This window comes from Anomaloglossus baeobatrachus, chromosome 1, assembly GCF_048569485.1.
Source record: "Anomaloglossus baeobatrachus isolate aAnoBae1 chromosome 1, aAnoBae1.hap1, whole genome shotgun sequence".
Classification (NCBI taxonomy): Eukaryota; Metazoa; Chordata; class Amphibia; order Anura; family Aromobatidae; genus Anomaloglossus; species Anomaloglossus baeobatrachus.
Window position 1 is genome coordinate 99,871,796 of NC_134353.1, and position 25,041 is coordinate 99,896,836.

Below are 25,041 nucleotides of genomic sequence, written 5' to 3' on the forward strand. Positions count from 1 at the left end.
GTCATGGGTCTTCCAGGAGGACAATGACCCTAAAAATACTTCAAGAAACCCCCATAAATGGAGGAAAACAAAGCACTGGAGAGTTCTGAAGTGGCAGCAATGTGTCTGGATCTAAATCACAATGGACACCTGTAGAAGGATCTTAAAATTGCAGTTGAGAGAAGACATTTTACAAACTGCTCCAGGTCTCTCATATTTGAAAGTAAGTGTGGTCCAAAATTCCAGTTGAGCGATGTAAGAAGTACGTTGATGGTTATAGGAAGCAATTGATTTCAGTTATTTATTCCAAAGGGTGTGCAACCAAATAGTTGTGCTGATTGTGCCAACAATTTTATCCTGCCCGTTTTTGGAATTTTATGTAAAATTATGTCCAATTTTCCTTTTTTTTTTTTTTTGTTTGTTTGTGGTGTTCCGATACACACAATGGAAATTAAAATATGGATAACAATGTGTAATTGCAGTCATTTTCATGGAAAATTATTTCACTTTTTGGAACAATTTCAAGGGTGGCAACCCTTTCGGCCATGATTATATGTATGTATGTATGTATGTATGATGTCAGTAAAAACCCAGCCAATCCACACAGGCAAAAAAAATTAAACCATAGATGTCCATAAATTTAGGGATGTGTAATAATGAGAAATGATACAAGGAAAGTATTGAACACATGAAGAAAAAGGTGCAAAAAAAAAAAGAAAAAGGAAAGTAATGACATCATCTATCAGTAAATAGGAATAACATTTGGAACACCATTCTAAGTCCGAACTGGGTGCAAAAACCTAAAAAAAACATCACTATGGGGAGATAAGGTATGCACACCAGTGACTATGTAAGGGGAATACATGAAATAGCAGAAACTGCTGTGTGAATACTGACTTGAAAAATCCAATAGCTATATGCAAGAGTGAATATGTGAAAAATGGAATCTGCATTACTGCCATGAACATATGAATCAAGAGAAATTTAGCTACTGAATTGATCAATGCAATAGAGCCCCAACACTACTAATACTTTGGCGTAGTGTTGGGGCTCTATTGCATTGATCAATTCAGTAGCTAAATTTCTCTTGATTCATATGTTCATGGCAGTAATGCAGATTCCATTTCTTCGGCGCTCCATTGGGAGACCCAGACGATTGACGATTGGGTGTATAGCTACTGCCTCCGGAGGCCACACAAAGCATTACACTAAAAAGTGTAAGGCCCCTCCCCTTCTGGCTATACACCCCCCGTGGGATCACGGGATGCTCAGTTTTCAAGCTTTGTGCGAAGGAGGTCAGACATCCACGCATAGCTCCACTGTTTAGTCAGCAGTAGCTGCTGACTATATCGGATGGAAGAAAAGAGGGCCCATATAGGGCCCCCAGCATGCTCCCTTCTCACCCCACTTGCGGTTTGTTAAGGTTGAGGTACCCATTGCGGGTACGGAGGCTGGAGCCCACATGCTGCTTTCCTTCCCCATCCCCCTAAGGGGCTCTGTGGAAGTGGGATCTTACCGGCCCCCAAACCCTGAGGCCGGGCTCCATCCACAGACCCAGAGAACCTGCTGGAGGAGCTGAGTACCGTCAGGGACAAGGCCCTGCAACATTCAGATACTCTGTGTCCCCGCACAGACAGGCCACGCACACTCCAGACTTGCTGGGTGTGCTAGTGCGCCGGGGGCAGTAGCGCTGCGCGCTCGGGTTAGAATCACTGCAGCTTAGCTGAGTGATTTGATGTGTTGGGAACAACCGCGCCGGCCGCTCCGGGAGCGGCGGCGCGGCTGGGACTTGTAGTGCGCCGGGGACTCGCGCTGACCGCGCTTTTACGGCGGCAGCGCTCATAAATCTAGTCCCCGGCTTTTGCGGCCTATCTCCGCTTCGTTCCCGCCCCCACCCTGTCAATCAGGGAAAGGGAGAGACGCTGTTCTATAGTCAGCGCCGAGGGCTGGAGTCTTATTTACATACTCCAGCCCTCTCACTGGGCACAGTGGGGACGCAAGTTTCCACGCTCTTGGTCTGCACACGCCCAGGGCCCGCCCCTCTCCACAGGACGCCGGCAGCCATTCCTGCATGCAGTCTGGCTGGAGAACGGACACAGGCTCTGGGGGACTCAGACAAGGGGCTCTGGCGACCACACACCCGCGTTTATGCGGGCGGTAAGCTGCACATAAGTGCTGGCCCCACTAGTGCCACAGTGTTATTTGGTGCACTTTTTCCCTGTACCATATATATTTATATTGCACTGTACGGTCGCTTCTTGGCTTATACCCTATATTGCTCTGAGGAGACAACAACATGTCATCCGCAAAACGCAAGGGTGCCAAGGCACAGGCGGTATGCACTGCTTGTGTCGCATGTGGGGCTAATCTACCGGCAGGTTCCAATGACCCCCATTGTGTGCAATGTTCAATCCCTGTGCCACTTCGGCAGCCAGAGTCTATGGTAGTAGTGGCCCAGGCAGAGACGCCTGTGAACCCTGCCCCGGTGACGGGGACAGAATTTGCAATTTTTGCTGATAAGATGTCTGTGACTATGACAAAAATCCTGGAGACCTTGCAGTCCAGGCCAGTTACTCAGACCATGGACACTGCTGTGTCTATGCTCCCAGGTCCCCCTCAGCTGGAACTAATCCGTACTTCAAGGGGGTCCCAGGCATCACAGGCTGAAGACTCTGACTCGGATGACAGTCCCAGGCAGCCTAAGCGGGCTCGCTGGGAAAGACCCTCGACGTCATCACACTGGTCAGGGTCTCAACGAGAAGAGTCTCTGTATGAGGAGACAGAGGTGGGTGATCAGGAGTCTAATCCGGACACCGCTCTCAATCTAGATACCCCTGATGGTGACGCAATGGTAAATGACCTTATAGCGGCCATCAATAGACTGTTGGATATTTCTCCCCCAGCCCCTTCAGCAGAGGAGGCAGCTGCACAGCAGGAGAAGTTCCATTTTCGGTATCCCAAGCGTAAATTGAGTACTTTTCTGGACCACTCTGACTTCAGAGAATCAGTCCAGAAACATAATGCTTATCCAGACAAGCGTTTCTCCAAACGTCTTAAGGATACACGTTATCCCTTTCCCCCTGACGTGGTCAAACGCTGGACCCAGTGTCCAAAGGTGGACCCCCCAATATCCAGGCTTGCGGCTAGATCCATAGTTGCAGTGGAGGATGGGGCTTCACTTAAAGATGCCAATGACAGACAGATGGACCTGTGGTTGAAATCTGTCTATGAAGCTATCGGCGCGTCGTTTGCTCCAGCATTCGCGGCCGTGTGGGCACTCCAAGCTATTTCCGCTGGTCTGGCACAGGTGGACTCTATCATACGTCCAGCAGTGCCGCGAGTGGCGTCCTTAACTACGCAAATGTCTGCGTTTGCGACATACGCTATCAATGCGGTACTGGACTCTACGAGCCGTACCTCAATGGCGTCCGCTAACTCTGTGGTTTTGCGCAGAGCCTTGTGGTTAAAGGAATGGAAAGCAGATTCTGCTTCCAAGAAATGTTTAACCAGCTTGCCGCTATCTGGAGACAGACTGTTTGGTGAGCAATTGGCTGAAATCATTAAACAGTCCAAGGGTAAGGACTCCTCCTTACCCCAGCCCAGATCAAGCAAACCTCAACAGAGGAAGTGGCAGTCGAGGTTTCGGTCCTTTCGAGGCTCGGGCAAGCCCCAATTCTCCTCGTCCAAAGGGACTCAGAAGGAGCAAAGGAGCTCAGATGCCTGGCGGGCTCACTCACGCCCCAAGAAAGCAACCGGAGGAACCGCTTCCAAGCCGGCTGCCTCATGACTTTCGGCCTCCTCTCTCCGCATCCTCGGTCGGTGGCAGGCTCTCCCGCTTTTGCGACATTTGGCTGCCACAGGTCAAGGACCGGTGGGTAACAGACATTTTGTCTCACGGGTACAGGATAGAGTTCAGTTCTCGTCCTCCGCCTCGGTTCTTCAGAACTTCCCCACATCCCGACCGAGCAGATGCCCTTCTGCAGGCGGTGGGCTCTCTAAGAGCAGAAGGAGTGGTGATCCCTGTTCCTCTTCAGGAACAAGGGCAAGGTTTTTACTCCAATCTCTTTGTGGTGCCAAAAAAGGACGGCTCATTCCGTCCTGTTCTGGACCTAAAACTGCTCAACAAGCATGTGAACGCCAGGCGGTTCCGGATGGAATCCCTCCGCTCCGTCATTGCCTCAATGTCTCAAGGAGATTTCCTTGCATCAATAGACATCAAAGATGCTTATCTCCACGTGCCGATTGCTACAGAGCACCAACGCTTTCTACGTTTCGTGATAGGAGACGACCATCTACAATTCGTAGCTCTGCCATTTGGTCTCGCGACAGCCCCACGGGTTTTCACCAAGGTCATGGCGGCAGTGGTAGCAATCTTGCACTCTCAGGGACACTCGGTGATCCCTTACCTAGACGATCTGCTTGTCAAAGCACCCTCTCAAGAGGCATGCCAACTCAGCCTGAATGTTGCGCTGGAGACTCTCCAGACTTTCGGGTGGATCATCAACTTTTCAAAGTCCAATCTGTCACCGACCCAATCACTAACGTATCTTGGCATGGAGTTTCATACTCTCTCAGCGATAGTGAAGCTTCCGCTGGACAAGCAGCGGTCACTACAGACAGGGGTGCAGTCTCTCCTTCAAGGTCAGTCGCATCCCTTAAGGCGCCTCATGCACTTCCTAGGGAAGATGGTGGCAGCAATGGAGGCAGTCCCGTTTGCGCAGTTTCATCTGCGCCCACTTCAGTGGGACATTCTCCACCAATGGGACGGGAAGTCAACATCCCTGGACAGGGAAGTCTCCCTTTCCCAGACGACCAAGGACTCTTTGCAGTGGTGGCTTCTTCCCACCTCTTTATCACAGGGAAGATCCTTCCTACCCCCATCCTGGGCAGTAGTCACGACGGACGCGAGTCTGTCAGGGTGGGGAGCAGTTTTTCTCCACCACAGGGCTCAGGGTACGTGGACTCAGCAGGAGTCCACCCTTCAGATCAATGTTCTGGAAATCAGGGCAGTGTATCTGGCCCTACTAGCCTTCCAGCAGTGGCTGGAAGGAAAGCAGATCCGAAATCAGTCGGACAACTCCACAGCGGTGGCATACATCAACCACCAAGGAGGGACACACAGTCGGCAAGCCTTCCAGGAAGTCCGGCGGATTCTGATGTGGGTGGAGGACAGAGCATCCACCATATCCGCGGTTCACATCCCGGGCGTGGAAAACTGGGAAGCAGACTTCCTCAGTCGCCAGGGTATGGACGCAGGGGAGTGGTCCCTTCACCCAGACGTGTTTCAGGAAATCTGTCACCGCTGGGGGGTGCCGGATGTCGACCTAATGGCGTCTCGGCACAACAACAAGGTCCCGACCTTCATGGCGCGGTCTCGCGATCAAAGAGCTCTGGCGGTAGACGCCTTGGTGCAAGATTGGTCGCAGTTCCGGCTCCCTTATGTGTTTCCACCTCTGGCACTCTTGCCCAGAGTGCTACGCAAGATCAGATCCGATTGCATACTCGTCGCCCCAGACTGGCCGAGGAGGTCGTGGTACCCGGATCTGTGGCATCTCACGGTCGGCCAACCGTGGGCACTACCAGACCGACCAGACTTACTGTCCCAAGGGCCGTTTTTCCATCGGAATTCTGCGGCCCTGAACCTGACTGTGTGGCCATTGAGTCCTGGATCCTAGCGTCTTCAGGATTATCCCAAGGGGTCGTTGCCACCATGAGACAGGCTAGGAAGCCCACGTCTGCTAAGATCTACCACAGAACGTGGAAGATATTCTTATCCTGGTGCTCTGCTCAGGGAGTGTCTCCCTGGCCATTTGCATTGCCTACTTTTCTTTCTTTCCTGCAATCTGGGTTAGAAAAAGGTTTGTCGCTCGGCTCCCTTAAAGGGCAAGTCTCGGCGCTATCCGTCTTTTTTCAGAAGCGTCTAGCACGACTTTCTAAGGTGCGCACGTTCCTGCAGGGGGTTTGTCATATCGTACCCCCGTACAAGCGGCCGTTAGATCCATGGGATCTGAACAGGGTACTAGTTGCCCTCCAGAAGCCGCCCTTCGAGCCTCTGAGGGATGTTTCACTTTCTCGACTATCACAGAAAGTGGCTTTTCTGGTAGCGATCACATCTCTTCGGAGAGTGTCTGAGCTAGCAGCGCTGTCATCCAAGGCTCCTTTCCTGGTCTTCCACCAGGACAAGGTAGTGCTGCGCCCCATTCAGGAGTTTCTCCCTAAGGTGGTATCCTCTTTTCATCTAAATCAGGATATCTCCCTGCCTTCCTTTTATCCTCATGCAGTTCATCGGTATGAGAAGGATTTACATTTGTTAGATCTGGTGAGAGCACTCAGAATCTACATTTCCCGCACGGCGCCCCTGCGCCGCTCCGATGCACTCTTTGTCCTTGTCGCTGGTAAGCGCAAAGGGTCGCAGGCTTCCAAAGCCACCCTGGCTCGATGGATCAAAGAACCAATTCTTGAAGCCTACCGTTCTGCTGGGCTTCCGGTTCCTTCAGGGCTAAAGGCCCACTCAACAAGAGCCGTGGGTGCGTCCTGGGCATTACGACACCAGGCTACGGCTCAACAGGTGTGCCAGGCAGCTACCTGGTCGAGTCTGCACACTTTCACCAAACATTATCAGGTGCATACCTATCCTTCGGCGGACGCCAGCCTAGGTAGAAGAGTCCTGCAGGCGGCAGTTGCCTCCCCATAGGGGAGGGCTGTCTTGCAGCTCTAACATGAGGTATTTCTTTACCCACCCAGGGACTGCTTTTGGACGTCCCAATCGTCTGGGTCTCCCAATGGAGCGCCGAAGAAGAAGGGAATTTTGTTACTTACCGTAAATTCCTTTTCTTCTAGCTCCTATTGGGAGACCCAGCACCCGCCCTGTTGTCCTTCGGGATTTTTGTTTTTTTCGGGTACACATGTTGCTCATGTTGAACGGTTTTCAGTTCTCCGATGTTACTTCGGAGTGAATTTGTTTAAACCTGTTATTGGCTTTCCTCCTTCTTGCTTTAGCACTAAAACTGAGCATCCCGTGATCCCACGGGGGGTGTATAGCCAGAAGGGGAGGGGCCTTACACTTTTTAGTGTAATGCTTTGTGTGGCCTCCGGAGGCAGTAGCTATACACCCAATCGTCAATCGTCTGGGTCTCCCAATAGGAGCTAGAAGAAAAGGAATTTACGGTAAGTAACAAAATTCCCTTCTTTTCACATATTCACTCTTGCATATAGCTATTGGATTTTTCAAGTCAGTATTCACACAGCAGTTTCTGCTATTTCATGTATTCCCCTTACATAGTCACTGGTGTGCATACCTTATCTCCCCATAATCATCTATCAGTAGTTAGAAAGCAATCCTGCCAGTTAATGAAAAATATAATCAGCTAATACAACTGATGGCCTATAAAAAGGTGCCACACAAGAAACATCTTGTGATGGGTAAAACCAGTGAGTTGTCTCAACACCTTCACAACCTTATTTTTGCAATACATACTGATGGCATTGGTTACAGAAGAATTTCTAAAGTACTTAAGCTTCCAGTGAGCTCTATAATCTGGAAGTGGAAAGAACACCATTTCATCATAGACATTCCACGACCAGGTGCTCCGCGCAAGATTTCAGACTGAGTGGAAAAAAATGATCAGAAGACTTGTCAAAGACCCAAGGACCACCTATGGAGAGCTACAGAAAGACCGGAAATCGGCACGTATAATTGTGTAAAAGAAAACAATAAGCAATGCACTCAACTTTCATTGCCTGTATGCACGCTCACAACGCATGATTTTATTGCTGAACAAAAAGCATCCTCAAGCGCATTTTAAAGTTTGCTCAACAACATTTAGAAGCCTGCGAAATACTGGAAGAATATAGTCTGGTCAGATGAGATCAAAATTGAACTCTTTAGATGCCATAATACACACCTTGTTTGGAGGCCAAAAGACTTTGCACATCACCCCGAAAACACCATATCAACAGTGAATTTTGGAGGTGGGAACATCATGGTGTGGGGCTGTTTTTTTTTATCATACTGCACTGACAAACATCATATAATTGAAGGAAGGATGAATGGACAAATGTACTAAAACTTTCTTGATAGGTCTGCTGCCATCTACCAAGCTGATGGTGAAAAACGATTATCCCAAATGCACAGCTAAGGAAACTCTCGTTTGGTTTCACAGAAAAAAAGCTGCTAGAATGGCCCAGGCAATTACCTGACCTGAATCCAATAGAAAGTTTATGGAAGGGGAACTAAAGCTCAGAGTTCATAGGAGCCCATGGAATCTTCAGGCTTTGTAGAGTGTTTGTGTGCAAGAAAGGGCCAAAATCACACCTGAGCAATCTATGCCTCCTAGTTTCTCCATACAGGAGGCGTCTTTAAGTTAGCATATTCAATACTTTAATTATTGCACATAGTTTATGGACATCTATGGTTTGCTTTCTTTGCCCTTATGGATTGGACGGGTTGTTACTGGCATCTGGCAAGAAATCTGTATCACCTTTTATAAATATATTCACTTAGAAAATTGGTGACATGTTTAATACTTATGTCACCCGCTGTATGCATGTGTGTGTTTTTAGATAGATATTAATGCTGAGCATCCCGTCCTTCCTTGTCTTCGTCACCATGTACGTCTCCTGTGTTATGTTCTGAGCAGATTATTCGGAAGGTGGATAAACAGACGGCTTTGTTAGACGCAGATGATCCGGTTTCTCAGCTCCACAAATGTGCGTTCTACCTGAAGGACACGGAGAGAATGTACTTATGCCTTTCTCAGGAACGAATCATTCAGTTTCAAGTAAGTGTTTGCCTTGTAATTCCTCCCTGCACTTTACTTCTTTATCTGCCTTATATTTCTAATAACCGGACTGCACAACTGAAGATAGACGTGTAGAACAAAACAAAAAAAAATTTCTCCCCTCCTATAAAGTTTTTTTTTTTTTAGTATCTGTGCCGTGTATTCTCTGTGCCATGGGACGCCTGGCTCACATCTAATTTTTACCATTTTGCCTAGTCGGGTAATATTCAAGTTTCCCCACTATGTTTGTTTTTCGTTGGCCTCTTTCATGCTGCTTTGTCTCTGAGAGTTTTAGGTTTGTTGCTTGCTATTGTATTTTTGTTTCTTGTCTCTGTAAAAAAAACCACTTTCCAATATTCTGGCTATCCATTTTCAGGGCGTAAAGGGAAATTAGGATGAAATGATCCACTAGAAACGATATTTAAAGGGAATAATCTGGGAAGTAAAATTTTGATTTAACTTTTACCTAAATGCTTAACAATTCCACCGTGATGGTCTTCATCCATGGGGACTAGAGTTGAGCGACTGCCTAACTATTGGTACTCACTATGCTCATAGCGAGTATTGTCTAATACTCGCATATTCGTTCCGAATAGCGCGTAAAATGCAAGTCAGTGGGGAAAAACTCGCAAAGTAATGAGTAACCCAAATGCCGCATTATTCGTGCGAGTAGCAAATAGTGCAGAATTCGGGTTAATCGTTACTTTGTGAGTTTTTCCCCCTTGACTTGCATTGCACGCGCTATTCGGAACGAATACGTGAGTATTAGACAGTAATCGTTATGAGTATAGCGAGTATGAATAGTTAGGTTCTTGCTCAATTCTAAGGGGGACCCCTGTGGCCTGTAACTGGCTGTGGCGCAGGGCTGCATAACTTTTCCTGGTCTGAGTGCCACATTGGCATTTTCACTCATGCCCAAGGGTCGTAATAAAACTTAGATGTGTATTAATATCCAAGACCTTTCCAGTGTTCCTAAATGATATGCCAGAAAGGGCAGATAGCAGAGGAGAAAAGTGGACCCTGCACATCTGGGAATTATGGGGGACCCCTTTAACCCCAGTGATCATTTAGGAGTGGGGAGGGTCATACTTGAATGTGGCGCTATACATTGTGAATGTAAATGCCGTATACTGCGATGTACAGAGCTCCAAGCCTAGACGACTACTTGTGAAACTCCTTTACATCTTTTTGGGGTAGTAAATAGGGATCATGGGACCCTATTCTACAGAGATGACTGTATCACTAATCTTTTTTTTTTTTATGGAAACTGCATGCAAATAGCCGCCCACAGGCAAGCAATTCTGTGAGCAGAGGGTTGGGGACCGCATAGAATGGCATAGCCGGCTACATGTGGCCCTGGGTGTGATACGCATTAGTGCAATCTTTAAAGGGACCCTATCACCAGTTTTGGGGCCTATAACCTGCGGCCACCACCAGTGGGCTCTTTTATATATAGCATTCTAACATGCTGTATATAAGAGCCCAGGCCGCTGTGTAGAACGTAAAAATCACTTTATAATACTCACCTAAACGATCATTGTGGTGGAGTTGGGTCATATGGGCGTCTTCATTCTCCGGTGCCAGCGCCTCCTCTTTCGGCCATTTTTGTCGTCCTTCTTCTGAAGCCGGGGTGCATGACGCATCGTACGTCGACCACACTCGCCGGCATTGAGGTCCTGCGCAGGGCAGCTCAAAGTATTGTAGTGCGCCTGCGCGGGACCGGCGAGTATGTATGACGTAGGACACGTCATTCACCCCAACCTCAGGAGGAGGACGAAGATGGCCGAAAGAGGAGGCGCTGGCACCAAACCGAGACGCCCATATGGCCCAACTCCACAGCAGAGACCGTTTTAGGTTAGTATTATAAAGTGATTTTTACGTTCTACACAGCGGCCTGGGCTTATATATACAGCATGTTAGAATGCTGTATATAAGAGCCCCGTGGTGGCCTCAGGTTATAGGCCCCAAAAGTGGTGACAGGTTCCCTTTAATATACTAGCAGACAAGTATCTGTTGCGGCGCTGTGCATTTCGGCACTCTCCCGTGAGGTCTGCCCCCACGCCCCGAGGATCTCGCTGATGCCGTGTCTTCCTATCAATCTGTGACTGTTTATCATTTTTAGCATTTTGTTTCTTTCTTCCTAAACAAAAGGCCACTCCATGCCCCAAAGAGCCAAACAAAGAGATGATTAATGATGGCGCTTCATGGACAATCATTAGCACAGATAAGGCAGAATACACATTCTATGAAGGCATGGGACCCGTCCATGCGCCTGTGACCCCTGTGCCTGTTGTGGAAAGCCTTCAGGTAAGGCCTTGGTGGGATGTACAATAAAACCATGTTTACAGAGTGATGCCGATAGCATTAATTGGACCGTCACATGTCGCTGCTGTTATGGTTCAAAATAACCCATCGGCATCCAGTGATTGCATTGCAGGAGAGTGTCAGCTGTAAAACACAGCCGGCACCTGCTGTTTATCATACAGCTACTTATTTTTTAGATGCAAGTCTGTAAGAAATCATGTCTGCTTCTTTTTTATTCCATGTATATAAACTTATATACAGGACCGCCACATTGGAGGCCCACACTTCATTAATACAATCAGTTTCTCCACATAGTATCCAATCACCCAGTCAATTAACCTTTTTTCTTATTTATCATGTGATTGACAAATCTATAATTGGAGAACAAGTGTTCTAAGAAACAGTAATAGTAGATTATCTTGTCTAATAGGGCCTTACAGGGAGTCTGTCAGCACAGGATGACTGTTCACACCAAGCACAGGCGCTCGTCTATCATAGCAGGGGCTAATCATGTAAATTCACCTTCCCACCTGCTCGTTTTCCCTCAATCTCCACCATACCCTCTTCTGTGATTGACAGCTCTGGCTTCATAGAGCCAGAGAAGGGAGGAGATTGATAGAAAACCAGCAGGTGGGAAGATGTATTTGTATGATTAGTCCCGCCATGATGCAGGAGCACCTGTGCTTAGTGTGATCAGTCATCCTGTGCTGACATGAGTCCCTTTTAAAGGGAATCTGTCAGCACAAAATGACCGGTCAAGTCAAGCACAATCACTTGGTGCATTTTGGTGTGGCCAAACATTTAAAGGGAACCTGTCAGGTGCAATATGCACCCAGAACCACGAGCAGCTCTGGGTGCATATTGCTAATCCCTGCCTTAACGTCCCTATATCTGGTAGCATAAAGAGATCTTTAGAAATACTTTGTCTAAAGATCTCTCTATTTCTAAAGATCTTTTATCTTATGTTAATGAGCGAGAGGACTAGTCACCTGGGCGTTAGTTCCCCTGGCTAGTCTGCTTCATTAGCATGTTAGTACATCCCTGTGGGCGTGCTAACATGCTAATGAATGTGCAGCGTCAGAAAATGATCTCACTCACCTCTCCGCCATCATCGCCGCCCGACAGTAGATTTCAACTCAGTGTGCATGACCGGAACTCCAGGGTCATGCGCACTGAGCCGAAGTCCAGCAAAGTGGTACCTTATTTCACCCCAGATTGGTATTACTAATGCAAGTTCCCTGCCCCTCTTAAAATACCTAGGTAAGAGTGGTTGACCTCGGGGAGATCAACATCCAAAACCGCGGAGACACCATCACATGTTTCTCAACGCAGTGACACTAGAACTTTTTTTCCCTCTTAAAATACCAGCCGCTGTCTGACTGACCAGATGTCAGGTTTACCTTACAGAGCTGCCATTAAATCCTTTCTGCTAACTCTGTCCCAACCTACACGACAAAGCTGACACAAGTGCAATATTTATCATCTCTATCGTTACAGATTTCAATTTTCAATAACCTATTTATGCTTTTAGTCTGTAATGTATGAAGGATTATTTCTCATTCTGTCCCTGTTTTCCAGCTGAATGGAGGTGGAGATGTAGCGATGTTGGAGCTAACAGGTCAGAACTTTACACCAAATTTGAGAGTTTGGTTTGGGGATGTGGAGGCAGAGACCATGTATAGGTATGTGTTTTTCTTTTTTTTCATGCATCAGAATGCTGTTTTTGTTTCTTTTCATACAAATGTTTTCTCAAACCCACTGAGAGGATGGGATGTTCCTGGAATTTAATTTTTTGTTTAGTACAGTTGGGGAAATAAGGATTTGATACATTGCTGATTTTGCAAGTTTTCCCATCCACAATGATGTCTGTATGAGGTCTGTAATATTTATCGTAGGTACACTTCAACTGTGACAGAATCCTAAAAGAAAAACTAAGAAAATCACATTGTATGATTTTTAAATAATTTGCATTTTATTGCACGAAATAAGTATTTGATACAATAGAAAAACAGAAGTTAATATTTGGCACAGAAACCTTTGTTTGCAATTACAGAGGTCAGACGTTTCCTGTAGATTTTGACCAAGTTTGCACACACTGCCGCATTGATTTTGGCTCCACTCCTCCATACTGATCTTTCATGTTTCAGGACTGTCACTGGGCAACAATGAGTTTCAGCTCCCTCCAAAGATTTACTATTGGGCTCAGGTCTGGAGACTGGCTAGGCCACTGCAGGACATTTAAATGCTTCTTACAGAGCCCCTCCTTGTGTGTTTCCAGTCATTGTCATGCTGAAAGACTCAGCCATGACTAGTAATGAGTGAATACTTCAGTATTCGGGTGCTCTTAACAAGCATCTGATGCTCTGATGAGCGTAACTTGAGTACCTAAGTATAATGGACGTTACTGGGAAACTCCAGCATTTTTCAATTCTGGAAAAATGCTGGAGATCCCCATTGACTTCCATTTTACTCAGGTACTCGAGTCGTGCACATCCGAGCATCAAATGCTCGTTAAGAGCACCCGAATACTAAACTATTTGCTCATCACTAGCCACGACCCATCTTCAATGCTCCAACTTGAGGTAAGGTGGTTGTTGGCCAAAATCTCACAATTGATGACCCCATCCATCCTCCCTTCAATACGGTGCTGTTGTCCTGTCACCTTTGCAGAAAAGCACCCTCCTCCCCCCCAAATTATGATGTTTCGACCCTTATGATTCATGGTTGGGACTGTGTTTTTGAGGCTGTACTCGTCCTTCTTCCTTCAAACATGGTGAGTGGAGTTGGTACTAAAAAGTATACTTTGGACTCATCTGATCACATGACCTCCTTCTGTGCATCATCCAGATGGCCATTGTCAAACTTTAAACGGCCCTAGACATGTTCTGGTGTGAGCAGGGGGACCTTGTGTGCTCTGCAGGATTTTAATCCATAATGGCGTAGTGTGTTACTAATGGTAACCTTTGAGACTGTGGCTCCAGCTCTCTTCAGGTCATTTACAAGGTCATCCATTGTGGTTCTAAGCTGATTCCTGACATTTCTCAGAATCATCCTTACAAGGCAAAATCTTGCATGGAACGCCAGACCAAGTAAGGCTGACAGTCATCTTGTGTTTCTTTCATTTTCTAATAATTGCTCCAACAGTTGGTGCCTTCTCACCGAGCTGCTTGCCTATTGTCCTGTAGCCCATCACAACCTTGTACAGGTCTACAATTTTGTCCCTAATGTCCTTAGACAGCTCTTTGGTCTTGGCCATGCTGGAGAGCTTGGTGTGTGACTGAGTGTGTGGACAGGTGTCTTTTACACAAGTAATAGGTTCAAACAGGTGCAATTAATACAGGTAATGAGTACAGAGTAGGATCTTCTTAAAGAAAAAAGACCAGAGAGGCAGAATTCTTGCTGGTTGGTAGGTGATCAAATACTTTTCTTTGTCGCTCCTTATTGGGAGGCCCAGACAATTGGGTGTATAGGCTATGCCTCCGGAGGCCGCACAAAGTATTACACTAAAAGTGTAAAGCCCCTCCCCTTCTGCCTATTACACCCCCCGTGCTTCCACGGGCTCCTCAGTTTTTTGCTTTGTGCGAAGGAGGCAGACATGCACGCATAGCTCCACAGCTTAGTCAGCAGCAGCTGCTGACTATGTCGGATGGAAGAAAAGAGGGCCCATAACAGGGCCCCCAGCATGCTCCCTTCTCACCCCACTTTTGTCGGCGGTGTTGTTAAGGTTGAGGTATCCATTGCGGGTACGGAGGCTGGAGCCCACATGCTGTTTTCCTTCCCCATCCCCATTAGGGCTCTGGGCGAAGTGGGATCCTTTCGGTCTCCAGGCACAGGAGACCGTGCTCCATCCACAGCTCCTGAGGACCCTGCTGGATAGGAGCCGAGTATCGTTCAGGGACATGGCCCTGCTACTTTGAGGTACTCTGTGTCCCCGTGGGGACCGCGCACAGCAACACTCCAGCATTGCTGGGTGTGCTAGTGCACCGGGGACCGCAGCGCTGACTGCGTTTTGTGCCATTACACACTGCAGCGTCGCTGAGTGTGTTAGTGTATGGGGACTGCCGCGCTGACCGCCGCTGCCATTGTTTTCACTGCGGAGCGGCTGGGACTGTTAGTGCGCCGGGGACTTCCGCGCCGACCGCGCTTATACGGCGGCCGCGCTTATAACTCGAGTCCCCGGCTTTTGCGGCCTAGTCTCTTTTTCTTCCCGCCCCCAGCCCTGCCAGTCAGGTGAAGGGCGGGACGCTGTACAGGACGGCAGCACTGAGGGCTGGAGCATGCTTTGCATACTCCACCCCCCTCACTGTGCACAGTGGGGCACCAGTTCCCGCACTTTCTGGGTCACGCCCACGGCTCCCTCCTCTCCTCAGGACGCCGGCAGCCATTCCTGTCAGCTCCCCTGACGCTGCAGAGGGGAGACAAGCTCTGGGGGACCCTGGCAGGGACTCTGGTGGCCACATAACCGCTTTAAGCGGGCGGTAATCAGCTCCTGAGCTGGCCCCACTTGTGCAGAAGTGTAATTATAGATTATATGTTTATAGGCTATACTTTACACTGTATGGTGCACGGTGGATTTCTGGCTATATACCCTATTGTGTTGCTCAGGGGAGACAACAGCATGGCACCCACAAGATGCAGGGGTGCCAAAACACAGGCTTAATATGCTGCCTGCGCCGCATGTATGACCTCGCTACCGGCAGGTTCCACTGACCATCATTATGTGCACTGCTAGGCCCTGTGGCACTTGCTCAGCCAGAGCCTCTGCTAAGGGGGGCCCAGGGGGAACCACCAGCTAACATTGTCCAGGTGACAGGGACGGAGTTTGCAGTTTTTACTGACAGACTTCTGAGACTATAGCTAAGATTCTAGAAGCTTTGCAGTCCAGACCGGTATCTCAGACCTTGGGCACTGTGGAATCATTGCCCCCTGGTTACCCTCAGTTGGAACAACAATGTTCCTCCGGGGTGTCTCATAGATCCCAGGGTGAGGTCTCTGACACGGACCGCAGCCCCAGACCGCCTAAGCGAGCTCGCTGGGAAATCCCCTCGACCTCATCACATTGTTCAGGGTCTCAGAAAAGAGGACTATCTGTATGATGAAGCGGAGGTAGCTGATCAGGATTCTGATCCTGAGGCCGCTCTCAACCTTGATACTCCTGATGGTGACGCCATAGTGAATGATCTTATCGCGTCCATACATCAAATGTTGGATATTTCTCCCTCGGCTCCTCCAGTGGAGGAGTCAGCCTCTCAGCAGGAGAAATTCCGTTTCACGTACAACGAGTATGTTTCTGGATCACTCCGACTTCACAGAGACAGTCCAGAAACACCGAGTTTGTCCAGATAAGCGTTTTTTCCAAGCGCCTTAAGGATACACGTTATCCCTTCCCCCCTGACGTGGTCAAGGGCGGGACTCAGTGTCCCAAGGTGGATCCTCCAATCTCCAGACTGGCGGCTAGATCCATAGTTGCAGTTGAAGATGGGGCTTCGCTCAAGGATGCCACTGACAGACAGATGGAGCTCTGGTTGAAATCCATCTATGAAGCTATCGGCGCGCCTTTTGCACCAGCATTCGCAGCCGTATGGGCACTCCAAGCTATTGCAGCGGGTCAAGCGCAAATTGACGCACTCACACGTACGTCTGCGCCGCAAGTGGCGTCCATAACTTCTCAAACGTCGGCATTTGCGTCCTACGCTATTAATGCTGTCCTGGACTCTGCGAGCCTACGGCGGTTGCAGCCGACAATTCGGTGGCAATACGCAGAGCCTTGTGGCTACGGGAATGGAAGGCAGATTCGGCTTCCAAAAAGTGCTTAACCGGTTTGCCATTTTCTGGTGACCGTTTGTTTGGGGAGAGGCTGGATGAAATCATCAAACAATCCATGGGAAAGGAAACATCCTTACCCCAGGCCAAACCAAAATTACCCCAAGGGGCACTCTGAAGACAGAAGGAGTGGTGGTCCCTGTTCCTCTTCAGCAACAGGGTCACGGTTTTTACTCCAACCTGTTTGTGGTTCCAAAGAAGGACGGGTCTTTCCGTCCTGTCCTGGACCTAAAACTGCTCAACAAACACGTAAAGACCAGGCGGTTCCGGATGGAATCCCTCCGCTCCGTCATCGCCTCAATGTCCCAAGGAGATTTCCTTGCATCGATCGATATCAAAGATGCTTATCTCCACGTACCGATTGCTCCAGAGCATCAGCGCTTCCTGCGCTTCGCCATAGGAGACGAACACCTGCAGTTCGTGGCACTGCCGTTCGGCCTGGCAACAGCCCCACGGGTTTTCACCAAGGCCATGGCTGCAGTAGTTGCGGTCCTCCACTCTCAGAGTCACTCGGTGATCCCTTACTTAGACGAGCTGCTGGTCAAAGCTCCCTCTCAAGAGGCATGCCAGCACAGCCTCACCGCGACTCTGCAGACTATCCAGAGTTTCGGGTGGATCATCAATTGTCCAAAGTCAAGTCTGACACCGGCCCAATAGCTGGCATATCTTGGCATGGAGTTTCATACCCTCTCAGCGATAGTGAAGCTTCCGCTGAACAAGCAGCGCTCACTGCAGACGGGGGTGCAATCTCTCCTTCAAGGTCAATCACACCCCTTGAGGCGCCTCATGCACTTCCTGGGGAAGATGGTGGCAGCAATGGAGGCAGTCCCGTTCGCGCAGTTTCACCTGCGTCCTCTTGAATGGGACATCCTACGCAAATGGGACAGGAAGCCGACGTCCCTCGACAGGAACGTCTCCCTCTCTCAGGCAACCAAAGCTTACCTTCGGTGGTGGTTTCATCCCACTTCATTATCGAAGAGGAAATCCTTCCTACCCCCACCCTGAGCGGTGGTCACGACGGACGCGAGTCTGTCAGGGTGGGGAGCAGTTTTTTCTCCACCACAGGGCTCAGGGTACGTGGACTCGGCAAGAGTCCTCACTTCAGATCAATGTTCTGGAGATCAGGGCAGTGTATCTAGCCCTAAAAGCGTTCCAGCAGTGGCTGGAAGGCAAGCAGATCCGAATTCAGTCGGACAACTCCACAGCGGTGGCTTACATCAACCACCAAGGAGGAACACGCAGTCGGCAAGCCTTCCAGGAGGTCCGGCGGATTTTGATGTGGGTGGAAGCCACGGCCTCCACCATCTCCGCAGTTCACATCCCGGGCGTGGAAAACTGGGAAGCAGATTTTCTCAGTCGCCAGGGCATGGACGCAGGGGAATGGTCCCTTCACCCGGACGTGTTTCAGGAGATCTGTTGCCGCTGGGGGATGCCGGACGTCGACCTAATGGCGTCCCGGCACAACAACAAGGTCATGGCATTCATGGCACGTTCTCATGACCACAGAGCTCTGGCGGCAGACGCCTTAGTTCAGGATTGGTCGCAGTTTCAACTCCCTTATGTGTTTCCTCCGCTGGCACTGTTGCCCAGAGTGTTACGCAAGATCAGGACCGACTGCCGCCGCGCCATCCTCGTCGCTCCAGACTGGCCGAGGAGGTCGTGGTGCCCGGATCGGTGGCATCTCACGGTCGGCCAACCGTGGGCACTACCAGACCGACCAGACTTGCTGTCTCAAGGGCCGTTTTTCCATCTGAATTCTGCGGCCCTCAACCTGACTGTGTGGCCATTGAGTCCTGGATCTTAGCGTCTTCAGGATTATCTCAAGAGGTCATTGCCACTATGAGACAGGCTAGGACACCAACGTCCGCCAAGATCTACCACAGGACGTGGAAAATATTCCTGTCATGGTGCTCTGATCAGGGTTTTTTCTCCCTGGCCATTTGCCTTGTCCACTTTTCTGTCCTTTCTTCAGTCCGGATTGGAAAAGGGTTGTCGCTTGGCGCCCTTAAGGGACAAGTCTGTGCGCTCTCTGGGTTTTTTCAGAAGCGCTTGGCCAGACTTCCACAGGTACGCACGTTCCTGCAGGGGGTTTGTCACATCGTCCCTCCGTACAAACGTCCGTTGGAACCCTGGGATCTGAACAGGGTGCTGATGGTTCTTCAGAAACCACCGTTCGTGCCAATGAGGGATATTTCTCTCGCACGCCTTTCGCAGAAAGTGTTTTTCCTAGTAGCAGTCACTTCACTTCGGAGAGTGTCTGAGCTAGCAGCACTGTCATGCAAAGCCCCTTTCCTGGGTTTCACCAGGACAAGGTGGTTCTGCGTCCGGTTCCGGAATTTTTTACCTAAGGTGGTATCCCCTTTTCATCTCAATCAGGATATCTCCTTACCCTCTTTTTGCCCTCATCCAATTCACCAATGTGAAAAGGATTTGCACTTGTTAGATCTGGTGAGAGCACTCAGACTCTACATTTCTCGTACGGCGCCCCTGCGCCGCTCGGATGCACTCTTTGTCCTTGTCGCTGGCCAGCGTAAAGGGTCACAGGTTTCCGAATCAACCCTGGCTCGGTGGATCAAGGAACCAATTCTCGAAGCTCACCGTTCTGCTGGGCTTCCGGTTCCCTCAGGGCTGAAGGCCCATTCTACCAGAGCCGTGGGTACGTCCTGGGCTTTGAGGCACCAGGCTACGGCTCAGCAGGTGTGTCAGGCGGCTACCTGGTCGAGCCTGCACACTTTCACGAAACACTATCAGGTGCATACCTATGCTTCTGCGGATGCCAGCCTAGGTAGGCGAGTCCTTCAGGCGGCGGTTGCCCACCTGTAGGACGGAGCCATTACGGCTCTATTATGAGGTATTATTTACCCACCCAGGGACTGCTTTTGGACGTCCCAATTGTCTGGGTCTCCCAATGGAGCGACAAAGAAGAAGGGAATTTTGTTTACTTACCGTAAATTCCTTTTCTTCTAGCTCCAATTGGGAGACCCAGCACCCGCCCCTGTTTTTTTGTATACACATGTTGTTCATGTTGAATGGTTTCAGTTCTCAGATATTCCTTCGGATTGAATTTACTTTAAACCAGTTTATAATTTTTTTCCTCCTTCTTGCTTTTGCACCAAAACTGAGGAGCCCGTGGAAGCACGGGGGGTGTAATAGGCAGAAGGGGAGGGGCTTTACACTTTTAGTGTAATACTTTGTGCGGCCTCCGGAGGCATAGCTATACACCCAATTGTCTGGGTCTCCCAATTGGAGCTAGAAGAAAAGGAATTTACGGTAAGTAAACAAAATTCCCTTCATTTCAGGCAATAACATGCAAACTATTTAAAAATCATACAATGTGATTTACTGGATTCTTCTTTTTTTTTTTTTTTTGGAAGGGGGGGCGGAGGATGGATTCTGTCTCACAGTTGAAGTTACCTACGATAAAAATTACAGGCCTCTCCATTCTTTGTAGGTGCGGACCCTTGCAAAATTGGCCGTGTATCAAATACTTATTTTCCCCACTGTAGGTGAAAATATATCCACTTATATAAATAGAGTGGATATCACTGGGTTGTCCGTATTTATGTGTGTGTAAAACAGGTTCTTTTTATGTAGTAATAGTGAGAGTATTGTGGGATATTTAACCCAAAAGAAAAGTCCCGGACCAATATTTTCATTTTTGTTATTGCAGCCATGTATGGGGTTTTAGAGTAAACCTACTTTAACCCCTTCACGACCGGCCGATTTTTCGCTTTCCGTTTTTTTTTTCGCCATTCTTTTTCTGAGAGACGTAACTTTTTTATTTTTCAGTCAATATGGTCATGTGAGGGCTCATTTTTTGTGGAACGAGCTGTACTTTTAAATGAAACCATGAGTTTTACCATATAGTGTACTAGAAAACGGCAAAAAAATTCCAAATGCTAAAAAATTGCAAAAAAAGTGCGATAGCACTATGGTTTTTGAGATATTGTATTCACTGTGTTCACTATATGGTAAAACTGATATGTGGGTGTGATGCCTCAGGTCAGTGCAAGTTCGTAGACCCCAAACATGTATAGGTTTACTTTTATATAAGTCACTAAATAGATATAAAATATAAATCCAGCGCAATCACATGGAATATTAAAAAGTTGTCTTCTTTATTTATAGTTTTTCATAAAATCCAAAAGGTACATGCAGCATAAAAATAAAGGATGCCCAGGTCAGAGCGACGCGTTTCAACAAACTGTCTTAATCATGGTCAGACCATGATTAAGACAGTTTGTTGAAACGCGTCGCTCTGACCTGGGCATCCTTTATTTTTATGCTGCATGTACCTTTTGGATTTTATGAAAAACTATAAATAAAGAAGACAACTTTTTAATATTCCATGTGATTGCGCTGGATTTATATTTTATATCTATTTGGTGACTTCTGACCATCCGTGCGCTGATCATCCACCACAGGACGATTATGGGACTGCAGCAGGCTTGGTGAGCTGATATTACCTATTTTTGCCTACTTTTATATAAGGGGTTAAAAAAAATCGGAAGTTTGTCCGAAAAAAGTGGCGCACGTTTTACGCCATATTCCGTGACCCGTAGCGTTCTCATTTTTCGGGATTTATGGCTCAATGACGGCTTATTTTTTGCATCTCGAGCTGACGTTTTTAACGGTACCATTTTTGCACAGATGCTACGTTCTGATCGCCTCTTATTGCATTTTGCGCAAAAGTTGTGGCGACAAAAAAACATCATTTTGGCGTTTGGAATTTTTTTGCCGCTACGCCGTATACTGATCAGATTAATTGATTTTATATTTTGATAGATCGGGCGTTTCTGAACGCGGCGATACCAAATGTGTGTATATTTTTTATTTTTTTAACCCTTTAATTTTCAATGGGGCGAATGGGGGGGTGATTTGAACTTTAAGGTTTTTTTTAATTTTTTTAATTTTTTTTTACTTTACTTTTTTTTTTTATTTTACTAGTCCCCCTAGGTAGCTATTGCGATCAGCATTCCGATCGCTCTGCAGTATCTGCTGATCACAGCTACACGGCTGTAAACAGCAGATACGCTGTCTTTCTCTTTTGCTGTGTCCCCGGCACAGCGAAAGTGAAAGCAAGTCAGGTGTAGTACAGGAGTCATCACATGACCCTGTGCTACCATGACAACTATCGGGAGTCACGTGATCGCGTCACGTGACTTCCGGGATCGGGCGGTAAGTAAAACTTTACTGCAATCGCGCTTATAATGGCGCTGTCACATATTGACAGCACCATATAAGGGGTTAATCGGCACGAGCAGATAACGATTCTGCTCGTGCCTAGCAGGCACACATCTCAGCTGTGAAAATCAGCTGAGATGTGTGCCGATCGCGGCATGCTGCCGCCGGCAGACCGCGGGCAGTAAGGTTATGTCATTTAGTTAATTTTACTGCCCGCGGTCGTTAAGGAGTTAAGCCTGCCAGGGATTGTCTGATGACTGTTCCCTGGTGGCTTCTCCATGTCCTGCTTCCCTAGACTGACAGGGTGGGAAGAACCTGTTGGCGACGCGCCTCTGACTAGTCATCTGAAACAGAATCCCTGGCCGGCTTATGTTTTTAAGCATTTTAGAGTCCAACATACTTGCAATAACTCAGCCAGACTTTGGTTCCCTCTAACCATGGACACTATGAATTAGGTGTCCGGTTCCTTTTCACCCGCACACCAAGAGTGCTGGAATAATGTTCATATTCTGCTCCTTTTTTTTTCCCAGTTTGCCTTGATTGCTAATATCTGTTTATTTAGAAGTCATGCACCAAAAAATGGCTCTGTACACTGTAGTAGGGGAATAAGGCTAGGGCCACACGGGGGACTAATGCGATCCTCGCATGACACTCGGCTCACGCTGGCAGCACAGCGGGAGCAGAGTGTCACTGTGACTGAGATCCGATCATGCAGTTGGACCTCAGCTGCGGGGGGCGGGCCGGCACCGAGGAGCGGAGGGCATGCGGTGGGGAGGGAGGGATTTATCGCCCTCTCTCCTCCGTTGCCAGCTATTGCCATTCTCGCCCTGCACTCGCGGAACACGGGTGTACTGTGAGTGTAGTGCGATTTTTCTCTCGCCCCATAGACTTGAATGGGTGCAAGAGAAAACAGGATCGCATTACACCAGCAGCATGCTGCGGTTGTTTTCTCAGTCCGATTAGGGCTGAGAAAATAATCGCTCATGTGTGCTGACACACAAGCTAATATTGGTCCGAGTGGAATGCGATGTTTTATCGCATTGCACTCGCTCCGATTTTCATGTTGTGTGTCTTAGGCCTAAAGCGTCTTCATGTAACTTCTTTTGGAGGCAAATTGCCCAGTCTTTCGAGTAACCAAAATATTTTTTGTTTTCTCCAATAGGTGCGCAGAAAGTATGTTATGTGTCGTCCCTGACATTTCCGCTTTCCGAGAAGGCTGGAGGTGGGTCCGCCAGCCAGTGCAGGTGCCTGTCACATTGGTCCGGAATGATGGCATAATATATTCAACAAGCCTTACTTTCACATACACCCCTGAGCCTGGACCTCGGCCTCATTGTAGCGCAGCCGGAGCCATCCTGCGAGCCAACTCGGGCCTGCTGGCCTCTAGCGATTCAAGCACGAACAGCGAGGGAAATTACACAAGTGTCAGCACAAACTCCTCCAATGTCACATCGTCCGCAGCAGCGGTAGTGTCGTAACCACAAACTTTTGTACCCGGACTTCGGCTGACTTTAATAATTTTTTACATGAAAGGACATGTATAATAAACTTTTTTTTTTTTTTTTTTTAACATTAATTTTGAGCTTTCATGGAAAATGTTTCTCCATAATTGTTCATATCGCCTGAACCTTTTGAACTGCAAGTGCCGAGCAAACATTTTAAGCCACGATAACAAATAGGTAAAAAAAAAATTATGTAGATATAAGTCACCACTGAGATAGAAAAATAAATCTATTTTTTAGCCAGATTCTCATTTTGGAAGAAAACAAAAAAAAAATGCCCAGCAATAGAAAATATGGCTTGGGGGTAAAACCTCCACCTAGAATGCATGAAGCTAATTATGGACCAAGGAACTTGTATAAGCTTTAGTAAAAGGTACATTTTCACCATACCATTTTTTTTTTTTTTTTTTTTTTTCTTTCTTTCTAAATCATGACCTATAATACACTTTTGTTACCAAATAGTTTTTTTTTTTGTTTTTTTTTTTATTTCCTCAAAAGTATACTCAAATTCCAAGCTTGAACATAATTGTGTAATCTAATATAATCTTCCGGTTACAAAAAGGAAAAAAAAAATTATATATATTTTTGGTCAATGGCTGGAATTTTTTTTTCCCTAATTTTTTTTTCTTTTTTTCTTTTCGGCATGTCAAACCTTGTAAAGGCCAGCGGTTTTTTATTTTTTTGTATTTTATTTTTTTATTTTTTATTATATGAAGTTTGTGCAAAAGCTTTAAAAAAAGAAAAAAAAACTAAACAAAAAAAAAAAAAAAGATGCCTCTACCTTGCCTGCAATACAAACTTGTGTATATGGGACAGTATGTTCTGTTCAGTCATTGTCTGATGCACCCATTGATAACTGTAGTTCAGGAGTCTGAAACCTGTGGCTTTTTCAGTCGCCGCTGAACAGGATCTCCTCCTTGTATTGCTAATGCCTAATGTTCGTAGAGCAGCGACTGAAGACCCCACCTAGGGTAGTCCCCCCCCCCCCCCTAATGTATGTAAATGTATATATGATTTCTTTCTTTAGCTTTTTTTATCGATGAGGGTTAATATCAACGCTCATCAATGAAGAAGCTGGCGTATTTATAGAGACTATTTATGGTCCAGAATACCCCTCCCTCCCCCCTCCAAAAAAATAAAAAATACATGCAAAAACACACATGGCATTTAAACAATCACTTTCATATCTTTCAACTCCATTTATCAGATATGAATATTTTTTATTTAATTTTTGAGTAAAGAAAAATAATAATTTTTTTATGTTTTGAGGTTCGGGTTTTTATTTTGTATATAACCTGTATTAAGTGTAAAGTGTCTTGTTTAAATTTTTTTTCTCCCCTTTTTTTTTTTTTTTTTCCCTCCCATACCCCTTTTTTTTTTTTTCTTTTGCCTTACTGGCAGTAGGCTCTGGGACTTTAAAACCTATACAGTAAATGTATGGAGCTTAAAAATAAGCAGGTTACCAAATA

At 47.3% G+C, this 25,041-nt stretch overlaps 1 protein-coding gene across 1 annotated transcript in view; it reads left to right on the top strand.

The window, feature by feature from the left end:
• The window catches only part of RBPJ (recombination signal binding protein for immunoglobulin kappa J region), a 106,525-nt gene extending 82,551 nt beyond the window's left edge, over positions 1–23,974 (top strand). Inside the window, exons 8-11 of the mRNA XM_075333721.1 lie at positions 8,619–8,759; positions 10,911–11,066; positions 12,642–12,745; positions 23,233–23,974. Of these exons, the coding sequence (XP_075189836.1) occupies positions 8,619–8,759; positions 10,911–11,066; positions 12,642–12,745; positions 23,233–23,548 (717 nt within the window). The 3' untranslated portion in view covers positions 23,549–23,974. The remainder of the gene's footprint in view (positions 1–8,618; positions 8,760–10,910; positions 11,067–12,641; positions 12,746–23,232) is intronic.
• Positions 23,975–25,041: the final 1,067 nt, after the last annotated feature.